General features: G+C 39.0%; 2 protein-coding genes and 2 long non-coding RNA genes across 4 annotated transcripts; 1 reads left to right on the forward strand and 3 right to left on the reverse strand.

The window, feature by feature from the left end:
- Window positions 1–6,036: 6,036 nt before the first annotated feature.
- On the reverse strand, window positions 6,037–7,755 carry LOC110905256. The gene is made up of 3 exons (XR_002572985.2): window positions 7,594–7,755; window positions 7,017–7,083; window positions 6,037–6,265 (listed from the first exon to the last, which is right to left on the reverse strand). It is a non-coding gene; the product is annotated as an uncharacterized LOC110905256 (long non-coding RNA).
- A 270-nt stretch (window positions 7,756–8,025) lies between these two features.
- On the reverse strand, window positions 8,026–12,638 carry LOC110906365. Its single transcript, XM_022151510.1, has 5 exons — window positions 12,630–12,638; window positions 11,331–12,459; window positions 10,744–11,204; window positions 10,032–10,569; window positions 8,026–9,146 (listed from the first exon to the last, which is right to left on the reverse strand). The coding sequence occupies exons 1-5, from the start codon at window positions 12,636–12,638 to the stop codon at window positions 8,026–8,028; spliced, it is 3,258 nt and encodes a 1,085-aa protein (XP_022007202.1).
- Window positions 12,639–12,773: 135 nt separating this feature from the next.
- Window positions 12,774–14,504, reverse strand: LOC110905255. Its single transcript, XR_002572984.2, has 3 exons — window positions 14,332–14,504; window positions 13,755–13,821; window positions 12,774–13,002 (listed from the first exon to the last, which is right to left on the reverse strand). It is a non-coding gene; the product is annotated as an uncharacterized LOC110905255 (long non-coding RNA).
- Window positions 14,505–17,664: 3,160 nt separating this feature from the next.
- On the forward strand, window positions 17,665–18,790 carry LOC110906364. The gene has a single exon (XM_035982759.1). It carries the CDS (start codon window positions 17,932–17,934, stop codon window positions 18,652–18,654), a length of 723 nt encoding a protein of 240 aa, XP_035838652.1. The 5' UTR covers window positions 17,665–17,931; the 3' UTR covers window positions 18,655–18,790.
- The last annotated feature ends 8,968 nt before the right edge of the window (window positions 18,791–27,758 follow it).

Below are 27,758 nucleotides of genomic sequence, written 5' to 3' on the forward strand. Positions count from 1 at the left end.
CATTCTACATAAGTGTGTAAATTACACTTACCTTGCATCCGAGCTACGCTTTTCTTCTATGCTTGACTCGTTTGACCCGCTTTCACTCCAAGCTTCACCTAGCTTGTTTAAGCGCCAACTATTGTTCATCATTTACAAGGTGGTTAGATTAGTCATTAACAATCACGACTATACCACTTTACTTATTTTCTTAGCCGAAACCACTTATTCGACTTCATCACTAGTTAGTTTGACTTTCTAAAGTCAACTACATTTAATCATATAAAATATATATTTGGTGTCAAAGCACTCTTTTTACGTTTGAAAATCATTTGTCTCAAGCTTACCGTTATCTGGCTTGCGCTTACTTATGCCTTCAAGGATTATACTTTATTCAACCCGTTCAATCTCAAAATAGTTGAATATAATTATCAAAATTTCTGTTTACGAAATTTAATGGTCTTTTAGTCATAACTCATAATCCGAGTCTTTTGACTTTAAATTCGTGTTCTCGTTTCTCGGTTTACGCATGTGTTTAAATCCTTACCCATTAACCGGGTACTTTACCGAAGTCATTATTAGTGCAAGCATTCCGGTATACATCAAGTTTTCGTTTTAATTTGTTTGGTTGTCTTAGCGGAAGCCCTCGCTTTTATTCAACCAAACCTTTATTCTTTATTTGACCATCCTTGACAGTCTTTTAAACTATGAATGATGATTATCATCATCATCATTTCTTTACTACGACCAAAGTCAACGATTTTGATCGTTTTTCTCGTGTGGGCAATACCTTTCTTTCTATGACCCCGCGGGTCATTTATACTTTGGTTTTACAATGCCCTTTTTGTCTACCATGGTTTTCGATCGTTTTCCCCCATGTGGGCAATACCTTTGTTTCTATGACCCCGCGAGTCATTTATACTTTGGTTTTACAATGCCCTTTTTGTCTACCATGGTTGTTTCATCAAAAATGACTTATGTCACGAATTTCCTTGGGTCTTTTATTTCTATGTGCGCCATACATCGTTTTTATGGTTCCCGCGAAAACCATTTATACGAGTATGCCCATGAGATTTCTTGACCCTAAGGATCCTTTAAATTTCATTCTTCATGACCTTACTACATCGGACATAACTGCGCTCATTATAAGAAGCTCATGCTATCATGTGTTCACTACTTACTTGGCCAGAGTAAGCGATCAACACGTGGTACGCGTGATCTTATTATAATTAGCACATCACGTCCCATGTAAGTAACTCCTCAAATTATCTCCATGTTTATGGTTTCATTTGGTAAAACTTTATTTAATTGTTGGTTAACAATTATTAGTTTTAGTCGTTTATTCCTTGAACATGTACAATGTCCCTTTTTATAAACGTTTATTCACATTCATTGATGTGATCATTACTTTTCTCAATAGGATTTATATTGAGAATATTTACTTAGATGATCACTCTTGTCCAAGTTTCTATATAAACAAGTCTTGTTATTCATTTGTTATTCATCATTGTGAATAACACATTTCCTATTAAATTTCTCTTGGAAATCAGGTTTTCCAAGTTCTATCATATGTGTATGCAACCGTTATTACTTACGTGTTTGTTGCATATAACGACTCGTACGATTAAATTTAAAAGTGTGCACCTGGTAATGCTTGCCCTAACGGGCTTCTCTTTTCATTAGTCTTGTTCGCGACCATTTCGCGATTTTGGTCCTTAATGAGTATGCTCTTCCTATCATACCTCGGACCGTTCCATCATCATATCCACAATTCGTTTGACTCTCGTCGTCTTCAAACGCGAGTGTCCTTCAATTAAAACATTCACAAAGTTAGTAACGTCAACTTCAAAAATCGCCCGTATTATAATACAAGGCTTTTTCTACTATACGCGTCAACGCGCGTATTTTCGTCAACTATATCAATCATTTTAATTGGGGTAACGTGTATCACACGATAGCCCTATGTGTTGTTTACAACACATTAGCATGCTAAACTATTAACATACTTGTACTTACCGGATTTGCGATCAAGCTTCGAACCGAACACTTTATTCTTCTAACCTTGAGCTCTGATTAACAACTTGTAACACCCTTATTATTATTTAAAGGTTTTCGTATAATTTACGAAAACAAGCGATTAATTATGATTTCAAATACATTGAAAATACGGGTTCATTAAACTTTATTTACAGAATTAAAAACTATACAACATATTATGGGTGAGTTCGTCATTTTACATAACAACGATACAAAGTGCGGAAGCTTATATCTTGATCGTGTTCGGTTCTTCGTTGTGCTTGATCGTCCTCCGGTGCTAAAATTATACCTGAAACTCATAAAACATGAGTTGGATTAGTCATACGTAACTTAAAACGTATTTAAACGAGTCTGGGAAGCGAAACTGATTAAAATAAAATTTTTTCGCCAAAACAGGGTTTTTCGCGCCACGCGAAGGAACCCAGTTGCTCCCTCGCGCCACGCGAGGGAGACCGTTTTCCAGCAGGTCTGCAGCTCAGTTCAGCTATGCCAGTTTTTACGGAAACGGCCATAACTTCTTCGTTATTGATCCGTTTTACCCGATTCTTTTTCCTACGCGTCTGTAATTTAATCCCCCATCTTATGGAGTTGAAATCCTACATCCAACATAAGAAATTTTGAGACTTCTAAGCCTTCGACTCGTTACCTTTTTACCGAATTCTAACCCGTTTATGCATTTTATCAAACAAACGTATTTGTTTGATTCCTATATCACATAAACTTCTTCAAATTAATGTTACCTACCATATTAGGTTCTATTCATAGGTTTGTTACACAATTTAAACACGTTTTCGCTCGTATGCTTATTTTGACCCGTTAAGGGTATTTAAGCACTTTCGAGCCTAAAATCGCTTCTGATTGCTTCTAACATTTCATCACCACATTTCTTATCCTACAATCTTCCACTACAACTATGAGTGTGTTGGATCTAATGTAGATATCTATGTGTTCCGAATTATACCCCTTGGAATATCATTTTACGGCAAAGACTCATAAGGAGTCTTTCGACCCAAGAATTTCATTTTCACTACTCATACTCGTTCTAAGCTTTTGCTTAATCATAAGACTCGTTTCCAAACATCCTCTAAGGGTTGTTTGTTCAATTTAGCCTACAAGGGCGTTTTGGTCGATTTTGGTCCTTCTTTTACAATGTAGGACTCTCACCAAATATTCGACCAAAATATCACTTTTAACTACAACATAAATATGCGTACCTGGCTCGGATCAACGAATAGACCCGATTTATGCCTCGCTTTTATTATCACACCATCAATGATGACGCAACTATCCGATTTACTAATTAGTCCTGTTAACATAAGACTTGACGACCACATTAATCGATATTGTCAAATGGTGTTATCACCACCATTCGACCCATTTGGACTATATGCCCAACATTGTCTATTTAAATCAAAAACACCGTTTTTGATTTCCAATTTGTACATCATCCCATCCCGGGTTTTATAACCATACCCTTTTTCTTTTACACTCTTTTCTTGCAGTTTCAACCCATTTCGGCTTACGCCATGGGTATCCTTTTTAACCATGATTTACATAAGTCAACACTTGACAATTTTCCAAATTTCCAATATTATTGTTTTCACGTTCATAAGTATCGAAATAACAAGCATTCTACATAAGTGTGTAAATTACACTTACCTTGCATCCGAGCTACGCTTTTCTTCTATGCTTGACTCGTTTGACCCGCTTTCACTCCAAGCTTCACCTAGCTTGTTTAAGCGCCAACTATTGTTCATCATTTACAAGGTGGTTAGATTAGTCATTAACAATCACGACTATACCACTTTACTTATTTTCTTAGCCGAAACCACTTATTCGACTTCATCACTAGTTAGTTTGACTTTCTAAAGTCAACTACATTTAATCATATAATATGCACGATTAAGGCAAATCAACATTATGATTAGAACCCGTTTTATCCCATGTCTCATGTAATTAGTCAAGCTTGTCAATTTACGCGTTTCACTTGAATTTCAACACTTTACTTCTCATTTAGGCATTTTAACAAACACCTAATGGGCATCATTCTACACTTTTGCTAACTAGTCCGTAATTAGTCATTTTTAGCAAGATTAACATCAAATTTCAACCCTCTATATCTAGTGTTCATGGACTACATCAAGAGCTTATATCATAACAATCAATATTCATCAAATTAACACTCCGGTCCGAGTGTTCATCATAACATACAAAAACCCATTTAGCACATAATAGGGTAATTATCAAATCCCTAGTTTTGACAACAATTCATCAAATTTTCTACTAGGGTTTGTTTCTAAACCAAGATATAATCATAATAACACTCATAGAATCAATATTCATTCCAGAATTTCGATTATGATTATTCATCATAATCTCAAAGTATCACCAAATCATAATTTTTAACATACCTTGTAATCCCCATGACTAGGTGATCACGAATTTGTGTTCATGCAATGATTTGGCTCTTGATTTGGGCTTCAATTTGAGAGATTCTTGAGGGATTAGGGTTTTGAGCAAGAGAGCCCTTCTTGGCTCTGGTTGAAGTCGCAGACACACACACACGTATGTGTGTGTTTTGTTTATTAATTTGTTTAATTGAAACTTTAATTCAATTGTCCATGTCTAGTCCCTTCACTTTACACAAGTTATTTAAAGGGTAGCTTAACCACATTAGTTCTATTTTGTCAAGACATTAACTAACTAGGTTAATACTCCTAGTTACTTGGTGGGTTCCGGGAGCTAAAAACCCGTTTTATTTTAAGTCCCGTTGACTCGGGTTCTTATAAACTCAATTCCTTAATTCTTTGATTCGCTTGTATTTAAATTATTAGGATTTCTTATTAAATCCAAATATTTACCGGGTTATCTTTACTGCTAACGGTACTTTACCCGTCTTTTGGTATTAACGGAGTATGATTACCAAACCCGTTTTCGGGGTGTTACATAATTCAAGATAATTACGCACATAAATGGGGGATAAACTTGTGTTTTAGTATCATAAAGGGTTGTCCAATGGACCACCCGTCACCCATAACGATGTTGGGATCATTTCTGGCATCACCCTGCCCCAACACAAATGCACGACCCCTTGCTTCATTGCCGTTGTTGTTCCCACCGTTGTTGTTGTTCCCATTGCCCTGGTTGTTGTTGTTATTGTTATTGTTATTGCGATTCTGGTTCAACTGGGGACAATCACGCTTGAAATGACCTTCAGCCCCACACTGAAAACATCCCCTGTTACCCCGTTGATGCTGCTGCTTGTTCTGTGGAGCTGGTGGTGGGTGTTGCTGATTCTGATTTGCAGGTCGCGAACTCCTGCAGTCTTTAGCTTCATGCCCTAACTTGAGACATCTCTGACATCGTTCTTTACGACACCGCCCGCTGTGGTGTCTGTTGCACTTATTACACAGTGGGTGAATTCCCCGATATCCACCCTGCCCCTGACTGCCTGATGTCTGCTGACTCGGATTCTGGTAGTCGTTTGTCTAACGTTGCTGTGCTTGAGACTGAACAGAAACTGATCCCCTGCTGGAATCCCTCTCCCATTTTCTCTTGTTGTCACTGGGAGTAGCATAAGTAGTAACAGCAGTAGTGGTAGCCCTGATGCGTTTTGGCAGCTTGTTCTGTTCCACTGCCTGATCCGTAATACGATGAGCAAGGCGCTGAATAGCCTGGATATTATCAAGATTAGCCGATGTCACATGGCTCTGGATTTCTGGCGCTAACCCCTTGAGATACAACTCAATGCACTTGATTGGAGGGTCCACCATAGTTGGACACAACACGGCCAGCTCGTTCGACCGTTTAGTGTAAGCTTCAATCTCTGACCCAGTCATTTTCAAATGATAGAACTCATCTTCCAGATTGTGGATGTCTTCTCGAGTGCAGTATTCATGTTTAATCAGTTCCTTGAAGTCATTCCAAGGGGTGGCGTTAGCAGCTGCCAACCCTAGGATCTGCACTTGCGCGTTCTGTAACACCCTTTAAAATATACTAGATTATAAAACACTTGAAGCCTTTTAAGTGAAAACATACTTAGAAAAACATAAATTCCTTACATGGATTTCATACGTAACAAACGTTTAGCGAAACTAGTACTAGATTAAAACATTCGAAAACTGAATTGTTAATTGTCTACATTTGTCTAAAACAAAAACCATTGAAGTTAAACTAAAGCGGAAGCTTGTAGATAGTGTTCGGTTCATCCAAAGCTAGCTTGACCATCTTCCGATTAGTTCCAAGTCACCTAAGGTCAAAACATAATCAAACATATGTTTTAGTGAAGATATAATAAGCATAACCAAGTTCCAAGCATCAAACAAACAAGAAAATAAATTTTTTTCCGGGCTGGAGGCGTCGCGTGACGCGTAGGGTCTTGGCGTCGCGCGACGCCCTGTTTTTCACAGAATGTTGCTTGCTGTTGTGCTGTAAGTTCCCAGCTTCAAGTATTTCCCATTACTAACTACAAATTGGCATAACTTTTGATCCGTAAGTCCGTTTCAAGTGATTCTTTTTCCTACACGACCGTATTTAAATTACCGACATGTCTACATAATTATTTTTACCAAAATCTTGGTTTACGGACTTAGTTACCGAAAACTCCATTTGGATATTTGGCTCAATTTAATACACGGACTTTCTACCATGTACTAGTAATCTTGAGGCGTTTTTCACCCAACATCTGGGGCTTAACACCACACTTATTACTTTGCCAACCCCATGTTCTATTTCACTTTCACTTGGTATCATTTTTTTTTGCCAAGTAATTGGACATCATCACTTCTATTTACACCATTGTTCGACCCGGTTGATTGTTTAGTGAAACCATCACTTTTAACAAATCAAACCCTTTTTTTCCAAATCTTTATATTGACCCGTTTGAGGTTCATGTGAACTACGCCACTTTAGAAGGCATCAAACGTGTCTTTCAAGATTCAATCCATCTATTTTCTAAACTCGACAAATATGCATAATTTAACGAACCCAAAGCCACTTACCTTTAAAGCACTCCCTTTCCGCGTATGTCTCCTCCGGCGTGTCCGCTTGACGTCCCGGATTCCTTGCCTAAAGAGTTCAATTTACAACACGTTTAGAGCTCTTTCTTAAGCTTTAATGCATCATTTAATTAACACATTTCAAATCTGCGTTTTATCAAACCCTTAACATTTTGACCCTAATTTAGGCGTTTCATCGAACACCTAGCGGGTCGACTTTCTACATGATCTAATTTAATTTCATAACTTGAGTTCATCATTCCAATTAACCCAATTCTTATAGCATACACATATTATTAGCATAACAATCCTAGAGACTATTTCAAAATCTCAAATTACACTAGGCAACAATCTAAACCCTAGTGTTTACCAAGTTCATCTAACTTGTAATCACCCACCATAGTGATTTTAAACCCATATCATCATCATGCAAAGGTTGGACAAGAATTTATCTAGGGTTTGCCCCAAAACTTCATATTACTCCCAATTTCACAATTTCTACCACCAATTTAAACTAAACATAAATTTTCATTCATATGTAAGGATTCAAGTTGTATCAAAATGACCTAAATTGACATACCTTAGGATCCCCTTGACAAGGTGATCACGATTCTATGCTTGGATTTCGATTTCTAACTGATTAAAGCCTACAATTTGTAGGATTTCTTGTGAACTAGGGTTTGGAATGGTAGGTGTCGCCCCTGGGGTTCCTCTGGTCGACCAGAGTATAGCTTTTGGGGGTGTTTGTTTTATTTTTCTTTTTTTTTATTTGTTACTAACTAGTAAATTGAGTTTCATTTTGACAATATTGGCCCCTCTACTTATTAACATAACCGTTTTTATTATTTTAACCCCATTGTAGGCTAATTTTAGACATGTTAGTTAACCAAGTTACTACATTTCTAGATAAGTAACTTCTCGTTTATTTAAACTATATATTATTATAAAGTCTTATAATTTCGGGATGTTACAAGTCCACCCCCTTAAAGAGGGTTTCGTCCCCGAAACCGAATTACGTACCGAATAACGAAGGATAGAGCCGTTGCATTTCTTCTTCGGACTCCCACGTAGTATCCGCACCCTTCCGGTGTTCCCATTTAACCTTCACTTGGTTAATCCTTTTGTTTCTCAAACTCTTCACTTTACGATCTAGAATTGCAATTGGCCTTACCGCGTAGTTAAGGCTGTTATCCACCTCAATATCGTTGTAATGGACATGAGCAGTTTCGTCCGCTAAACATTTACGGAGATGTGACACGTGGAATGTGCTGTGTACTCCACTCAACTCCTCAGGTAGCTCGAGACGGTATGCTACTTTTCCAACCCGTTCCACGATTTCGAACGGCCCAATAAATCTTGGGCTCAACTTTCCTCTCTTTTTAAATCGAATTATCCCTTTCCACGGCGATACTTTCAACATTACCTTATCACCCACTTGAAATTCTATTGGCCTCGTTCGTTTATCCGCATACGATTTTTGTCGATCTTGAGCTGCTTTTAAATGAGTGCGGATCAAGTCGATCTTACAATTTGTAGCTCGGATTATATCAGTCTGAGCTAACCCCCGTGGACCAACTTCTCCCCAACAAACTGGGGTTCGACACTTTCTGCCATATAACATCTCGTATGGAGCCATTTTAATACTCGAGTGATAACTGTTGTTATACGAGAATTCGACTAAAGGTAAATGGACATCCCAGCTACCCCCAAAGTCAATAATGCAAGCACGCAACATATCTTCCAACGTTTGTATCGTTCTCTCACTTTGCCCATCCGTTTGGGGATGGTAAGCAGTGCTAATGAATAGCTTGGTTCCTATTTGTTCTTGGAAACTACGCCAAAAATCCGAAGTAAACCGGGTATCTCTGTCAGACACTATGGATATTGGTACTCCGTGACGCGCCACAATCTCATTGGTATACACTTCGGACATCTTCTCTGATGTATAAGTCTCGCGAATCGAAAGAAAATGTGCACTTTTTGTCAGTCGATCCACAACTACCCATATGGCGTCAAAACCACGGCTAGTTTTGGGTAGTTTGGTCAGCAAGTCCATCGTAATTTGTTCCCAATTCCAAACTGGAATGTCTAATGGCTGCAGCTTACCGTACGGTTTTTGATGTTCTGCTTTGACTTGTAAACAAGTCAGACACTTCTCCACATACTTCACGATATCTCTTTTCATTCCGGGCCACCAATAATTTTGTTTTAAATCATTATACATCTTGGTCGCCCCCGGATGTATCGAATAACGAGATTTACGGGCTTCGTCAAGTAAAAGTGCTTTGGCCCCACATGTATTTGGAACCCAAATTCTCCCAAACCGAGTTTTTAACCCTAGGTTGCCGTCCTCCAAATCTTTTAGCTGCCCTACTATTCTTTCCTTTTTCACGTTCTCTTCTTTTACCGCTTCGATTTGAGATTTTCGAATTTGATAGAGCAATCCTGATGTCACAATTAGTTGCATTGACCGGACCCGAATAGGCGCATAATCTGTCTTTCGACTTAACGCGTCAGCTACTACATTAGCCTTCCCGGGATGGTAATGTATATCACAATCGAAGTCCTTGACGGTCTCCAACCACCGCCTTTGCCTCATATTCAATTCCTTCTGATCGAAGAAATACTTTAGGCTTTTGTGGTCGGTAAAAATAGTGAACTTTACCCCGTACAGGTAATGCCTCCATATTTTCAAGGCGAACACCACCGCCGCTAACTCGAGGTCATGAGTAGGGTATCTCTTTTCATGAGTTTTCAGCTGCCTTGAGGCATAGGCTATAACCTTGCCTCGTTGCATCAGAACGCAACCAAGCCCCGAATGCGAGGCATCCGAGTAAACTACCATATCATCCGTTCCATCCGGTAGTGATAATATCGGTGCTTGTGTCAATTTTTCCTTAAGCGTTTGGAACGCCCTTTCTTGGTCTTCGCCCCAAATAAACTTTTCCTCCTTGCGGGTTAGTTTGGTCAATGGCATGGCAATTTTGGAGAAATCTTGTATGAACCTTCGGTAATAACCCGCAAGCCCCAAAAAGCTTCTGATTTCCGAAGGATTCCTCGGTGGATTCCATTTCGCCACGGCTTCTATTTTTGACGGGTCTACTAACACCCCGTTTGCATTAATGACGTGCCCGAGAAATTGCACCTCTCGCAACCAGAAAGCACATTTTGAAAATTTTGCATACAACCTTTCTTTTCTGAGCGTCTCCAAGACTTCGTACAAATGTGTTGCGTGTTCCGCTTCGTCCCTTGAGTATATTAAAATGTCGTCAATAAATACTATCACCGACTTATCTAGCATAGACTTGCAGACCCGATTCATGAGATCCATGAAAGCTGCGGGCGCATTTGTTAACCCAAAGGACATCACAAGGAATTCGTAGTGTCCGTACCGCGTACGGAAAGCCGTCTTCGGTATATCTTCCTCCTTGACTCTCAACTGGTGGTACCACGATCTAAGGTCGATTTTGGAGAACCATTTAGCTCCTTGCAATTGATCGAATAAATCGTCAATTCTTGGAAGTGGATATCGATTTTTCACCGTGAGTTTGTTCAACTCGCGGTAATCGATGCACATACGCATACTCCCATCCTTTTTCTTAACAAACAACACCGGTGCGCCCCACGGTGACACACTTGGGCGAATAAAGCCTTTGTCGAGGAGATCCTGAATTTGAGACATTAACTCTTGCAATTCTGAGGGTGCAAGCCGATACGGCGCCTTGGCCACGGGTTTCGCGCCCGGAATCAATTCGATTCCGAACTCTATCTCCCGTTCCGGCGGTATTCCCGGTAGATCTTCCGGGAACACATCGGCGTATTCACGTACTACCGGCACGTCTTCAATCTTTAGCAACTCTTTGTTTGGCTCATTCGCGTATATCATGAACGCTCTACATCCGTGCTTCATGAGCTTGTAAGCTTTTATCATTGAACACATAACAGGCTTCCCTTCTCTCTCGCCGCGTATGATAACCGATTTCCCGCTTGGAGATGTTAGTTTAATCTCCTTGCGAAAACACATGACTTTCGCATTATGTCGGGATAGCCAATCCATTCCGACCACTACTTGGAATTCTCCCATGGACATAGGAATTAAATCTATTGGGTATTCCTCATCATCAATGTTTATCTTACAACCTCGACATATATCACATACAAGGAAGTTTTTGTTATCACTTATTTCTACCTCTAAAGGCACAGGTAATTTTGTTAGTACAAAGGAAGGATGTCGAATAAGTCCATGTGAAATAAAGGACTTATTCGCACCCGTATCAAACAACACATGTGCAGGAATTGAATTTATGGCAAATATACCTGAGACCACATCGGGCTCCGTTTTCGCCTCCACTGCCGTTAAATGGAAGGATCTAGCCTTTGCTTTTGGTGTCTCGGTGTGCGCACTCTTGTCTTCCTTCTTTCCGAACAATTCCGGGCACTCGGATTTCTTGTGACCCGGCTGATAACATTTGTAGCATACCGAAACTTTCCCCGGGCACAATGCAGCCGTGTGCCCTGTCTTCCCACAAATAGGACACGGTTTGTCCTTAAATCGACACTCACCCTTGTGCCCCTTCCCGCACACTTTACAACTTGGTGTGTTGCTCTTCCCTTCTTGTTTCTTCGATGAGTCGGTCGTACGTGCCTTTTTCATAGGGCTTGGATTAACCTCTTGTGCCCTCCTTTCACCCCTTTCAATTTGCTTCTTTAACTCTATTTCTCTTTCTCGAGCGGCGTTGATGATTTCGGTGAGGGTTTCGTATTTGGAGGGGGTCATGAACTCCCGATATTCCGCGCTTAGCATATTATAATAATAATACACTTTTTGTTCTTCAGTTTTCACCAACTCATCGCAAAACCTTAGTTTGTCAAGAAAGGTTCCCGTGATCTTATCAATAGATTCGCCCTTTTGCCTAAGTTGGATAAATTCTTCCTTGATCCGATTAATAACCGCCTTGGGACTGTGATGTTTAAGGAACGGTACCTTAAACTCGTCCCATGTCATCGCCTTCGCCTCCTCGCTACCAATCTCCTTTTTCTTATTATCCCACCAATCTTTTGCTTGGCCCCTTAGTTGACCCGTGCCATAAGCTACGAAGTCGTTTGCATCGTAGTGGGTTCTCTCAAACACCCCTTCTATGTCACTCAACCACCTTTGGCATACTATCGGATCCACCTCCCCGTTATAGAGTGGTGGTTTGCATGCCATAAATTCCTTGTACGAGCAACCCTTCCGTTCTCCGAATTTCTCCTTGACTGAATTGGCATTATCCTCCAATTTCTTGATTCTTTCCTCCACCACTGATAACATCGTGTTTTGGATTTTATCGATAAAACCCGACAAGCTATTTTCGATTGCTTTTCCTACCTCTTCAGCAATCACTTCTCTCATCTGTTCGGTGACTCTTTGCACCGCTTCATCATTCCCTTTTCCGTCATCTATAAACTGAAATGTTTACATTAAAACGTTAAACATTTCATATATAACTTTGCTTCTTTTATCTCGGCTTAGTCAAGTTCTCAACTTGCTTTAACCGTTCAAATTTGGTGCACCTTCCGGGTTTGAGTGTGTTAACACACTCTTCCCATGCACTTCTATTTCTTTCTCATTCTTACATAAGACATTATTTGTTAACATAATTTAATTCTTACCGGACGATCAATCGAGCTTGAACCGAACACTTTGTTGACAACCTTAAGCTCTGATTACCAACTTGTAACACCCTTTAAAATATACTAGATTATAAAACACTTGAAGCCTTTTAAGTGAAAACATACTTAGAAAAACATAAATTCCTTACATGGATTTCATACGTAACAAACGTTTAGCGAAACTAGTACTAGATTAAAACATTCGAAAACTGAATTGTTAATTGTCTACATTTGTCTAAAACAAAAACCATTGAAGTTAAACTAAAGCGGAAGCTTGTAGATAGTGTTCGGTTCATCCAAAGCTAGCTCGACCATCTTCCGATTAGTTCCAAGTCACCTAAGGTCAAAACATAATCAAACATATGTTTTAGTGAAGATATAATAAGCATAACCAAGTTCCAAGCATCAAACAAACAAGAAAATAAATTTTTTTCCGGGCTGGAGGCGTCGCGTGACGCGTAGGGTCTTGGCGTCGAGCGACGCCCTGTTTTTCACAGAATGTTGCTTGCTGTTGTGCTGTAAGTTCCCAGCTTCAAGTATTTCCCATTACTAACTACAAATTGGCATAACTTTTGATCCGTAAGTCCGTTTCAAGTGATTCTTTTTCCTACACGACCGTATTTAAATTACCGACGTGTCTACATAATTATTTTTACCAAAATCTTGGTTTACGGACTTAGTTACCGAAAACTCCATTTGGATATTTGGCTCAATTTAATACACGGACTTTCTACCATGTACTAGTAATCTTGAGGCGTTTTTCACCCAACATCCGGGGCTTAACACCACACTTATTACTTTGCCAACCCCATGTTCTATTTCACTTTCACTTGGTATCATTTTTTTTTTGCCAAGTAATTGGACATCATCACTTCTATTTACACCATTGTTCGACCCGGTTGATTGTTTAGTGAAACCATCACTTTTAACAAATCAAACCCCTTTTTTCCAAATCTTTATATTGACGCGTTTGAGGTTCATGTGAACTACGCCACTTTAGAAGGCATCAAACGTGTCTTTCAAGATTCAATCCATCTATTTTCTAAACTCGACAAATATGCATAATTTAACGAACCCAAAGCCACTTACCTTTAAAGCACTCCCTTTCCGCGTATGTCTCCTCCGGCGTGTCCGCTTGACGTCCCGGATTCCTTGCCTAAAGAGTTCAATTTACAACACGTTTAGAGCTCTTTCTTAAGCTTTAATGCATCATTTAATTAACACATTTCAAATCTGCGTTTTATCAAACCCTTAACATTTTGACCCTAATTTAGGCGTTTCATCGAACACCTAGCGGGTCGACTTTCTACATGATCTAATTTAATTTCATAACTTGAGTTCATCATTCCAATTAACCCAATTCTTATAGCATACACATATTATTAGCATAACAATCCTAGAGACTATTTCAAAATCTCAAATTACACTAGGCAACAATCTAAACCCTAGTGTTTACCAAGTTCATCTAACTTGTAATCACCCACCATAGTGATTTTAAACCCATATCATCATCATGCAAAGGTTGGACAAGAATTTATCTAGGGTTTGCCCCAAAACTTCATATTACTCCCAATTTCACAATTTCTACCACCAATTTAAACTAAACATAAATTTTCATTCATATGTAAGGATTCAAGTTGTATCAAAATGACCTAAATTGACATACCTTAGGATCCCCTTGACAAGGTGATCACGATTCTATGCTTGGATTTCGATTTCTAACTGATTAAAGCCTTCAATTTGTAGGATTTCTTGTGAACTAGGGTTTGGAATGGTGGGTGTCGCCCCTGGGGTTCCTCTGGTCGACCAGAGTATAGCTTTTGGGGGTGTTTGTTTTATTTTTCTTTTTTTTATTTGTTACTAACTAGTAAATTGAGTTTCATTTTGACAATATTGGCCCCTCTACTTATTAACATAACCATTTTTATTATTTTAACCCCATTGTAGGCTAATTTTAGACATGTTAGTTAACCAAGTTACTACATTTCTAGATAAGTAACTTCTCGTTTATTTAAACTATATATTATTATAAAGTCTTATAATTTCGGGATGTTACACGTTCCACCAAGTTAGAGCAATCCCCTCTAAAGTACCGGTGGCATACTTGACCCTGCGAGCCCCAGGGCATTCACACATCTCGAACACAGGCTCGAGCTTTTCAAACCAGTGGAGGAGTCCAATCGCTCCTTCAGTGCCACTAAATGTGCTAGGACGACAATCCATAAAGTTCTTGAAAGTGCAGACGGGCTGCTGAGCGTGTTGACCTATTGTGTACGAATAGGACAAGGTTAAACACAAGAGTTAATGTAGGATCTAAAGATCCTAGTGTGAGTCTAAACTGCAGGGTATACTACCTGCTTGAGCAGCTGTAAGTGCCGCAACAACTTGTTCATTAACGAAAGCCGTTAACTGGGCTTGTGTCATGTTAATTCGTCCGGCCATTGATCTTAAAATCAAAGGCAACATAAGTGAGAAAGGTTCGCGAATAGTGCGATGACAGAAGGGTGTAAGCACACAAGTGTATTCAAGCAATAACAAATAGTGAGCAATGTAATCTAAGCATACTACGAGCAAAGTTCTATGTAATTCTAACAAGTAGGCAATAAACATAAACCTTATTACCTAGGATGTTGAGTCTTGCACGTGGAGCGAAGCGTCGTTGTGGATCGTTGAGAGCACTGTTCTGGTTATAGTCTGGTTTTAATAAAAACGTTTTTCCCATATTAAAACCAAGTTCTCTATAACCAATGGCTCTGATACCAATCTGTCACACCCCCAAAATCCACCTGCGGAATATCACCGCTTGGGAGCGTGACTGACCAGGATCAAGCCACCAATCATATTGAACATGTAATTAATATCCAGTAAAATAAATGTAAACCAGTCATTCAATACGATAGGTGTTCAAAACATAATTATAGTTTCAAAGTGTAGCGGAAGCATAAGTATGAAAACCCAATGTGAGTCATAAGTTCAAATGTTTAAATGTTTTAACATGGCATCCACGATCCATGCTCCACAACGACCTGCTCCTCCCTGTGCAAGCTCCATGTATCTAATGACCTGCAAGGCATGTAACAGAGGATCAACAACTAGTTGAGCGAGTTCACAGTTTATAGTTCAGTAATTGTAATAGTGTAATAAGCCTTGTATTCGTTCATTAAGTCATGTATCGTAATAGTTCGTATCGCAGCCCTCTAGGCATGTATGCGAAGATTAGGGAAAGTTCTCAAGTATTCTAGACTAGGTATGTTTGTATCGCGGCCACCCGGCACCTGTGCGAAGTTTTAGTGTATAGTTCGCAGCCTTCCTAGGCATGTGTGCGAAGATTAGTCATATTATCGCAGCCAACCCTGGCATGTGTGCGAAGATCAGTCATATTATCGCAGCCAATCCCGGCGTGTGTGCGAAGATCAGTTCTATAAGCATCACTAGTCTAGCAGTATCTTAACCAATCACCTTCCTCACCCGAGGATCATATCACCACGTTCCATTATCTAGAGAAGTACAAATAAATAAATCAATCTCATTCCCACCCTGGGAACCCCATGCCTTGGCTGTGTGAACTCACCTTGTTTTGCTCGGTATGCTAGGTTATGCACTCACAAGTGATCAGTCAAGTCCTATTGTATGCACATGTAATAAATCAGTTCATGTTCGTAAAGATTTACATGCAATCTATGTCATATCATGTACTTAAGCAATTATTTTTTTTGAATTATTTTTTATTATGGATTTACTTCTGGATCATATTTTAATATGTAATCATGCATTGTTGGAAAATTGAATGGTTTTAGATTATCTTTTGTATTATTTTTTATTATGGATTTACTTCTGGATCATATTTTAATATGTAATCATGCATTTTTGTATTAACTTTTGAGTTGCTGTTGTAATTTATGAAATTTTGGAGTTAGCTAGTTAACCCGGTTTAACCGCTTGATACAATCTGGTTCAACCGGTTAAACCATTTTGTAGCCTAATCCGGTTTGATTTAAAAACTGGTTTTTAAAACATTGGTTATTTGTATAATTTCTAGATCATCAATTCGTGTATGGACGACAAACTCAAGAAAAAATACACGAGCGATGGGCGACATTAGACACTCCATTGTAGATGTCTAAGGATCTATAAATACACATGTACGCACACATATATATATCAACGGGAAATACATATAATTTTATTAGTTCAAATAAATACTTTCTTAGTTGGCCGTGAGATTAAAAAAAATAGTATATAAGTATAGGTGCTTTTAATAATGTAAAAATAAATTATTTTATAGTTTAATGATTATAACGTTAACTTACTACAGCATGGTTCACAGGAAAGTCAATTAAACTCTTCTTACAAAGCCGGCTAATTAGATAATTGACACAAAAATATATACAACATGCAACATGTTTTACATGAAAAAGTAAGGTATTTTAAGCAAAACTCTCTACGTTACTAATTAATCATCTATTGATTTAATGGTTTACGACGAATAACGTATACGATTTGTTAGTATACGTGTGTATACATGACGTGATGGCAGACTTCCACTTCGGACTACAAAGGCATGGTATACGATTGTATACTTACAATATACGTGCATCTAACATATGATATAATTAACGGATTACTCTTTGTTACTAGAAAGAGTTAACTGTCATTTTTGTTTCTATGGTTCGGTGAAAAATGACAATTCAGTAAAAAAAAAATTGTGCCAGTTACGTTCTCAACATTTTTGAAACATGCCACTTCAGTCCAAAAAGATAACGCCCGTTAAAAATGTTGAGGACGGAACTGGCGCAAGACATTATCTTTTTGGACTAAAGTGACACGTTTCAAAATATTGAGGAAAGAACTGACACAATTTTTTTTTAGAGTAAAGTGTTATTTTCAACAAACAAAAGGGACGAGAAAATAGCAATTAACTCTACTAAAAAAAAGTATAAAAAAGGTATGCATGCATTGTATTTCCAGTTTGCTTTGAGGCTATACCAAACTTTATTAAAAAGTCGGCTAACTTTATTCACACGGAAATTCAGTTGAAGGTTTCTTAAAATGTCGGCTAACATGGTTGACACGAAAATCCAACCAAGATTTCTTCAAAAGTGTAGCCGCCTAAACTATCAAGAAAACGTAAACCATGCTTACCCAGACAAGGGCAGAATAGTCAATTAAGAATACCAACTTTTTTATTGAAATTCAGTTGACCTTTTTTATTTTTTCAATTCAGGGTTTGTTGCAGTATTTCAATCTGGTAGAAGGATGTTTAACCATGATTAAATCATACCAACAACATAACAACTTCACCTACAACTGGATAGTCCGGACCCGCGTTGACGGCTACTGGTCAAACCCACTCCGACCAGACCTTTTCATCCCGGGTCACTACGTAGTCCCATCCGGATCCTCTTACAACGGTCTCAACGACCGTTTTGGCGTCGGAGATTTCAACACCTCCGTCGCGGCCCTCTCCCGCCTTTCCATGCTCCCTGAACTCGACTCAGCCGGGTTCCATGAACTTAACTCGGAGTCAGCATTTCAAGCCCAACTCAAACTACGTAACGTATCATATCTCACCAAACGTATCCCCTTCTGCATTGTCTCCGATCGGATGTACGAATTCCCTCCGAAAAGGTTCGGTGTTCCTGTGGCGGATATAGCGAGTAAAGGGCCGTTGAGTGGGGTGAAATGTCGTCCATGCACGTCTGTGTTTTCGACTCGGTGGGCTGAAGCTGTTGTAAACGGGTTGGATCGGCAGTGGAGTTGGACCGAGAGCGCGAATGGGACGCTTCGGCTTTGTGATGGACATGGTGAATGGGAACATGGTTGGGAAACTTTATTTGATAAAGTCGCGGGGAAGAAGTTGGCGGCGGTTAGAAAAAGAGTATCAGGTTTGTCGTTTGAGCAATGTGTGGAGGATTTTGAGGAAATGAGGCGGCGGTCCTCTGTGTGGGACGCACCGCACACGGCTGAGCTTTGTCAGCCGGTGAGATAGATGGAAGAGAATTTTGTTTCAACTTTTTTTTTTTGTTTTTCTTAGTTAGAAGTGTTTATAATATAAAAAGGAAATACAAAATATGATGAAATGAGATACTTGGTAGTTGGTACATACTAAATATTCAAACGAACAATAGATCTAGACCAATGTTTTGATTTTTTTTCTGGGTGTGGATTGGGCTAAAACGCTCCAAAACTTCCGGCACACCGCCCTCATAGGCGTTTTTTGAAAGGTAAATTTCATTAAAAAACGACCAAACCTCAAATCGAGGGGCTCAAAACAACAAACGACATTACATAATTACAAATTTACACAAATCGTGCCAAAAATATCTTTAAACTTCGACCTACTTTTGAACCATAAAAAACCGATCGCCTTAATATCACTCATAATGGGTTTAAAATGGAGATAGGCTCAAATGGACGGGTGCATCTTAATGCCTAAATCATATTTATGTATAACTAGTATCGATGACCTGCGTTTTGCAGCGAGAATGTTAAGCGGAACAAAAAGTAAACGTAATAATATGAATCACACATGTATGTTACGGCGTGTTAACTCGCAAATTAAAAATTAGACCGAGAAATTAAAACATAGAAAGCATTAACTAAGTCGGATTAGGATCCGCGAGTTTCAGGAAGCCGTTAAATCGTAAAAAAAATAGACGTAAAAACGTTGAACCACACGCAAGTGTTGCAGCGTATTAACTCGCAAAATCTAGAACAAATCGTAAAACGACAAAATTGTAAAAAAAATGTAAGGTACATGGGACCAAAGTTAAAAGAGGAAAAGTGTTAGGGTTAAAAGTAGAAAATATTTGTGACAAATATGTAAAAGATGAAAACTATAGAGTTAAAACATAAAAGATGAAAACTATGAGAGTTATGTAAGAGATGAAAAAGGTTAAAAGTGTAAAAGACAAAAAAGTAATAGGGACAAAAGAGAAAAAAAGGAGCAATAAATGTGTTTAGTGACGGCATCAGATTCCTAATTGATGGAGAAAGGTCTGGTGGCAATAAAAGTTACTTCTAGGAGATTGTCAAGTGTTTTCGCTGGACGATTCCATTCTTGGGTGGTTGGTTTGGCCCTTGTTCCTGTAACTCGAATCCTAGCCCGATATATCTCATTTCAATTTTACACCATTGTGAACCTTACGCCTTTTTTACTCTCTGATCGAGGTTCTCGGCATTGAAAAATCTTCGTAAACTAAATCACACGTGTATATGTTGACATTCAAGAGATATACAATCAAGAAAATCAAGGGCAATGGTGATATATATGCGGATTAGACACAAAAAAAAAAAAAACTCAACAAATGGCTACAATTTAAGGAATGTGTTTAGTGACGGCATCAGATTCCTAATTGATGGAGAAATGTTTGGTGGCAAGAAAAGCTGCTTCTACGAGGTTGTCAAGTGTTTTCGCTCGACGATTCCATTCTTGGGTGGTTGGTTTGGCCCTAGTTCCTGTAACTCGAATCATAGCCCCGTACATCCCATTTTAATTCTACACCATTGTGAACCTTACGCCTTTTTTACTCTCTGATCGAGATTCTCGGCATTGAAAAATCTTCGTAAACTAAATTACACGTGTATATGTTGACATTTAAGAGATATACAGTCAAGAAAATCAGGCGCAATGGTGATATATATGCGGATTAGATACAAAAAAACACTCAAAAAATGGCTACAATTTAAGGAATGTGTTTAGTGACGGCATCAGATTCCTAATTGATGGAGAAAGGTCTGGTGGCAAGAAAACCTGCTTCTAGGAGGTTATCAAGTGTTTTCGCTCGAGGATTCAATTCTTGGGTGGTTGGTTTGGCCCTTGTTCCTGGAACTCGAATCCTAGCCCGGTATATCCCATTTTAATTTTACACCATTGTGAACCTTACGCCTTTTTTACTCTCTAATCAAGGTTCTCGGCATTGAAAAATTTTCTTAAACAAAATCACAAGTGCATATGTTGACATTTAAGAGATATACATGTCACACCCCCAAAATCCACCTGCGGAATATCACCGCTTGGGAGCGTGACTGACCAGGATCAAGCCACCAATCATATTGAACATGTAATTAATATCCAGTAAAATAAATGTAAACCAGTCATTCAATACGATAGGTGTTCAAAACATAATTATAGTTTCAAAGTGTAGCGGAAGCATAAGTATGAAAACCCAATGTGAGTCATAAGTTCAAATGTTTAAATGTTTTAACATGGCATCCACGATCCATGCTCCACAACGACCTGCTCCTCCCTGTGCAAGCTCCATGTATCTAATGACCTGCAAGGCATGTAATAGAGGATCAACAACTAGTTGAGCGAGTTCACAGTTTATAGTTCAGTAATTGTAATAGTGTAATAAGCCTTGTATTCGTTCATTAAGTCATGTATCGTAATAGTTCGTATCGCAGCCCTCTAGGCATGTATGCGAAGATTAGGGAAAGTTCTCAAGTATTCTAGACTAGGTATGTTTGTATCGCGGCCACCCGGCACCTGTGCGAAGTTTTAGTGTATAGTTCGCAGCCTTCCTAGGCATGTGTGCGAAGATTAGTCATATTATCGCAGCCAACCCTGGCATGTGTGCGAAGATCAGTCATATTATCGCAGCCAATCCCAGCGTGTGTGCGAAGATCAGTTCTATAAGCATCACTAGTCTAGCAGTATCTTAACCAATCACCTTCCTCACCCGAGGATCATATCACCACGTTCCATTATCTAGAGAAGTACAAATAAATAAATCAATCCCATTCCCACCCTGGGAACCCCATGCCTTGGCTGTGTGAACTCACCTTGGTTTGCTCGGTATGCTAGGTTATGCACTCACAAGTGATCAGTCAAGTCCTATTGTATGCACGTGTAATAAATCAGTTCATGTTCGTAAAGATTTACATGCAATCTATGTCATATCATGTACTTAAGCAATTATCACGTATCACGTAAACAGATAAACAAAGTCGTGAATTCATGTTCCATCTAAGTGTCATTTACAGTTTGCCCTATCATGGTTATTCGTAACATACTTGACAGGGTTAGCATACGTAACGGGAATAATAAACTAACAGAGTTAGTTAGTTAACAACGTTCACAACCCATTAGGGTTACATGCTTAACGGAGTTACACCAATTTAACACAGCAATTCACATCTCAGGTGTACATATCACACAATGACACAGTTATCACATGAATCTGTTATAACAAAATCCTACCATTGATTATCAACAACCCTAACCACTTTTGTTTTGTTCCAGACGATACACATCCAACATGATATTCATGTATAAGCAGAATCATCAAAATCGCATAGTGAGCATGACCCATTACAACATATTAGATCCCTATCATGTGTGTGTCTATCTTACTGACCCATATACATTATTCTAAGAGTCGGGTCCTTGTTTGTGCATATATATAAAGTTCAGACAAAGCTATGAACTTCGGACTTCCCTTTCATCACTCAAAGGAAGTCGGACCACACATGTTATCCAAAAACTCGGACCAAGTAACATCATACAAAAGTCGGGCTAGATATCACAAAACTCGGATAGAAGTGGGGGGTCACAAAGGTCGGACATGAGGTTGGGGGGTTAAAACTCGGACAAGGCTTTGAGCCTTTAAAACTCGGACAACCCACAACAAAGTACTCGGACTCTTGCACTTCTTATAAAACTCGGACAGGTGGTGTGGTCATAAAACTCGGACCATACCCACCCCTTTAAACTCGGACCTCTCTTAAACTTGTAAAGCTCGGACACAACACCCCCTAAGAAAACTCGGATACTAAGCTTCACAAAAGTCAGACATTATTGTTTATACAAAGAATTTCGGACCTGATGTCTAATGTAAAAGGTCGGACAGGAAAACATGCTTAAAACTCAGACTACATCATTCATTCACAAAGCTCAGACAACAAAAAGTCATACGAATGTTTTGTTCAATTGTGATTGTAACAGTTACGTTCTGGAAAACCCTATTCAATCTTACATATTGCAGAATTCATAAGCAATCAATCGATGATTAACAACAATCAATCTTTTCATGAACAATCTATCGGCATGCCACTAATCATATTCAATTCTCTATAATCAGAATCAATAGCACAGAAACATTAAACACAGAAATTAGGGTTTACAAGAATCACATAATCAAGGATTGAAAACAATCAAACAATCAAGAACCATTTACCTTGGATTGATTCTAACTAGATTGCAAGATTAAGATTGATGCAGGAGACTTGTGCTTGTGATGAAAATGATGATGATTGCCAGGGATTCAGAGAATAACAGTACGTGCTTTGGTTTTTGTGTCAATGATTAGTGAAAAGGAATTAGGGTTAAGTATGATTTAGGTTTCACTAATAACACTTTACACCCTTTATTATTATATTTTACAATGGTGCACCATCTCACAACAATTTCACAGTTTCACCACTAAGTTTATGCATTTAACAATTTATCACAATTAACACATAACCATGCACAATCACACAATACACTTCATTGTATCAAAACGTATACAATTCCATAGCAACTAATTGTGCAACTAATTAATTAAACAAACAATGAACGTGCAACAAATGCGAAATAGAATCTTGGAAATTCGAGTTGTCACACTCAACAAATGGCTACAATTTAAGGAATGTGTTTAGTGACGGCATCAGATTCCTAATTGATGGAGAAAGGTCTGGTGGCAAGAAAAGCTGCTTCTAGGAGGTTGTCAAGTGTTTTCGCTCGACGATTCCATTCTTGGGTGGTTGGTTTGGCCCTTGTTCCTGTAACTCGAATCCTTGCACGGTATATCCCATTTTAATTTTACACCATTGTGAACCTTACGCCTTTTTTTCTCTCTGATCGAGGTTCTCGGCATTGAAAAATCTTCGTAAACTAAATCACACATGTATATGTTGACATTTAAGAGATATACAGTCAAGAAATCAAGGGCAATGGTGATATATATGCGGATTAGACACAAAAAAAACACTCAACAAATGGCTACAATTTAAGGAATGTGTTTAGTGACGGCATCGGATTCCTAATTGATGGAGAAAGGTCTGGTGGCAAGAAAAGCTGCTTCTAGGAGATTCTCAAGTGTTTTCGCTCGACGATTCCATTCTTGGGTGGTTGGTTTGGCCCTTGTCCCTGTAACTCGAATCCTAGCCCGGTATATCTCATTTTAATTTTACACCATTGTGAACCTTACGCCTTTTTACAGTAGCATCCACCATCGCATCAATGTGAGGAAGAGGAAATGGGTCTTTAGGACAAGCCTTATTCAAGTCTGTGTAATCTACACAAACTCTCCATTTCCCATTCTTCTTTTGAACCAGTACCACATTTTCCAGCCATTTGGGAAATTTGACTTCTCTGATCATCTTGGATTTCAATAGTCTTTCAACCTCTTCTTGAATAATTATGTTCCGTTCAGGAGCAAACTTCCTTCTCTTTTGCTATACAGGCTTGAACGACCTGTCGATTCCAAGCTTGTGAGTGATAATGTCTTTGGATATACCTGTCATATCCTCATGCTTCCATGCAAACGTTGACATCCTGCATTTCAAAAAGTTAGTTAACTGCTTTTCAATATCCTGAGGGATATTGGCTCCTACGAGCACCGAGATATCAGGATTATCCTGATCCAGGAAAATTTTCTTCACATCCTGCTCCGGATCCTCCATGATATCCTGGGCCCGCATCTTTAATTGCTATGCTGCACTAGGTTTGGTCGAGGATTTCATCGAGGATGAGTAACATTCTTTCGCCTCCTGCTGATCACTATCGACTTTGACAACTCCCCAAGGGGTAGGGATCTTGATGCATAGGTGATATGTTGATGGCACAGCCTTCATATCGTGAATCCATGGTCTTCCCAGTATGATGTTATAGCAGGATAGAGAATCCATCACACAGAAACGTTGTATCGAGTTGACTCCTTCAACATATACTGGTAACTTTATCTCTCCCACTGTGTTCCTAGCCTCTCAACTGAACCCAACAAGCACGGTGGACTTTGAAGTGATATCCATCGGAGATACATTCATTCTCTTCAGAGTCTCTAGTTGGATTATATTGACGGAGCTGCCATTATCAACCAATATCCTGCGTACAAAATGGTTAGCCACATATAACGTTATTACCAGAGCATCATGATGAGGATCCTGGACAGTATCCCTATCATCAGCATCAAATGTGATCACTTTGTCAGTTGTGAGGTTAGTCATCCTGACAGGTTTGTCTCCCCTTTCAGTCTTAGCTTCTTTTGCATGTCTCTTCGCCGCCGAATACAAAGTCCCACAAATGTCGGATCCCCCCCAAAATGAAGTTGATTATCTTGGCATCCGCGGGAGGTGAGGCTGCTCGTTCAGGATCCTTGTCAGTATCCTGACCCTTATTCTTCTTTCTTCCTAAGAGATCTTTCAGATACCCCTTGCTCAGAAGATAGCTTATTTCTTTCCTTAGGGCAATGCAATCCTCAGTCACATGTCCGAAATCTTCGTGGAAGGCACACCATTTTGACTTATCTTTCCAATCAGCTTTTTGTTGATTCTTCCGAGGCCACCTAGCCTTGTCTCCTAAACCCTGTATGGCATACATCAATTCAGGAATGTTAACAGAAAAGCAATATTCAAATAATTCAGGATATTCTTCAGGATCCTCGTCTTCAACATCATTCACTTTCTTGTTATCATTTCTACCATATGGCTTAGAGCGGTATGGTTTGTAGGAGGATTCTGACTTCCTGTTAGTTGATTCATATGTTGAGGATGCATTCATCTTCTCTTGCATTTTCTTATCATCCTCCAGCCTGATATATCTCAATGCCCTGTTACGAGCTTCGTCCAGATTCCTACAGGGGTTCATTACAAGATCCTGGTAAAATTGAGAATCTTTTTGCAGCCCCATCTTGAAAGCTTGCACAGCTGTTGCAACATCAAGATGCGGAATGTCTAAAGACTCCCGACTGAACTTGTTCACATAATCCCTCAAGGATTCCTGAGGTCCTTGAGTTATCCTGGAAAGATCACTGGTTAATTTCTCAAAACTCCAGCTGCAAGAAATTTGACTATTAAATAAGTTAACCAAATAAGCAAAAGAAGTAATTGAGTGAGGAGGAACGTTTAACAGCCATTTTAAGGCTGCTCATTTTAAGACACTAATTAGTATCTCGGAACAGTTGAACTTTGTGTGAAAATTTAAGTGGACAAATATACTGACAATCTAGGTGAATTGTTTAGAACTTAAAATGAACTGAAGCTCAACGGTGTTGGTGATTTGTCTCATTAACTGATATGATCCTCTTACACAAACTCACAAAAATATTGTCTGTAAATATTTCTTTACTGCAGTTCTTTATAAAAAATTCCAAAAGATTTTCAGTGTGTTTTAGCATAAACTTTTGAAAAATTCAAAAAGATTTTCGACAACTGGTGTTGAATAGCTGATTTTCAAAATCCGAAGTGCTGAACATGATGACATTTTGTGAGGAGAAGTTTGTGTTTAAAAAGTTTTAAAAAAATGATTAAATCATTCTTTCATGTGGTTCATCAGAAAGAGATCTTCAAGTTGTGTCTGTGATCGTCAAATCGTAAAATCATAAACTTATGTCTGTGGTAGAGTCAATGCAGGTTTGAAATTTGAGAAGAGCCAGGTTCCGATACCTGAGGACTCTATGGTCAAAGAAAGCCAGGTTCTGATACCTGAAGATTCTGGAAGCCAGGTGACGATCCTGATGTCGAGCATAACTCGAGGGGGAGCCTGTAAATGTAAACAGCCAGATACTGATCCATTGAGCCAGGTTTCGATTCTGGAACTAAATGATCACACACGCTGATGATGCTGATGAACTTAAGGAATTAAGAGATCTGATCAAGAGAATTGGAGAGAAGATAGAGTCATGTTCTGATCCTGATCCTGATCCTGAAAAAGGCATGTTGAGAGGGAAGTATGTTTGGTGCTGATAGAAAAGAGAGCAGACAGACTGATAAAGACTGAAGGTGGCAAAGACCCGACACACAGTAGACTCGTCAACATCTGAGGAGGAGTCTGTTGGTGCATACATCTGTCGACTTCGTCTTGTATCGAGTCTTGCATTCTTCATGGCACGAAGTTCGAGGAAAATGATCAAAAAGCTAATTTCGCATGAACTACCTAATTCCGCATGAAGAGGTCTTTGATAATTCCGTACGGAATTAGTTAGTAATATCGTATGAATGTTAATTTCGCATGAATGTATTTCCGTTTGAAGCATGTTTCAAACGGAATTAGTGTGTCTATAAATAGGCTTGATTTCGTGTCAGTTGGTACGAAATTACCTAGAGATTTTCCGACTGCGAAGCTCTGTCGAAGTGTCGTCTTGTTGTAATTGTGTTCTAGATCAATACAAACGGCAATTTAAGTGAAGATCTTGCTGAATTCATGCATTATGTCTGTTTCCGCCTTTCATAGTGTATAGAACGCCTCTGATCGACTCAATTCGGGTTCGACAACGATCCTACAAAAGGTAAAGCTCCAATGGTTGTTGAGAAGAAAGTGTTGAAAAATGAAAACACCAAAATCAAAACTGAACATGTAAAGAATGTGGTAACTAAAAATGACAAGTTTTACACACGAGTTGCGTCATCTCAACAAACATGGAAGCCAAAAGTTGTTGAAAAGAAAACAAGTTCTCCAAAACCAAAGGTTTCAGAGTCTGCAAAACAATCATCTTCTACCACATCGGTAAAGATGAATGTTCCTTTGGATTACTATGAGAAACTTGAAAAACAAATGCTCAATTCTGAAAAGAAGGATGTTCCAAAGAAAAACCAACCATCTGTTCAACCTCAGAAAGATGAATTTTTCTTATACAAAGAGGTTGAGGTTGGATCTGAAGAGAGCTTAAAGATGAATGACAAGAATTTTCCACCGTTGTTCACCAAAAGAACTGTCATAACTGTCCAGCTACCTGAGTCAAAAGAGGCTTCGGTGACATCAAAATCTAACTAAGTGTTTGTGACATGTGCAGGAGCTTCCAAGATCGGTTTCACGTTAGATTATGGATAGTGGAGCTTCTCGGCACATGACGGGGAAGAAAACCCTACTGTACGATGTTCGAGGGTTTAACG

This window comes from Helianthus annuus, chromosome 14 (genome assembly GCF_002127325.2).
Source record: "Helianthus annuus cultivar XRQ/B chromosome 14, HanXRQr2.0-SUNRISE, whole genome shotgun sequence".
Classification (NCBI taxonomy): Eukaryota; Viridiplantae; Streptophyta; class Magnoliopsida; order Asterales; family Asteraceae; genus Helianthus; species Helianthus annuus.

Excerpts from the sequence above, each read along its gene's own strand:
- LOC110906364 (XM_035982759.1), top strand. The coding sequence starts at position 17,932 with ATGATTAAATCATACCAACAACATAACAACTTCACCTACAACTGGATA.
- LOC110906365 (XM_022151510.1), bottom strand. Across the intron at positions 11,205-11,330 it reads GGAGCCCGATGTGGTCTCAG|AGGTAGAAATAAGTGATAAC; the intron begins GTATATTTGCCA and ends CTGTGCCTTTAG. Across the intron at positions 9,147-10,031 it reads AAGCTTTTTGGGGCTTGCGG|TCAAAGCAGAACATCAAAAA; the intron begins GTTATTACCGAA and ends CTTGTTTACAAG.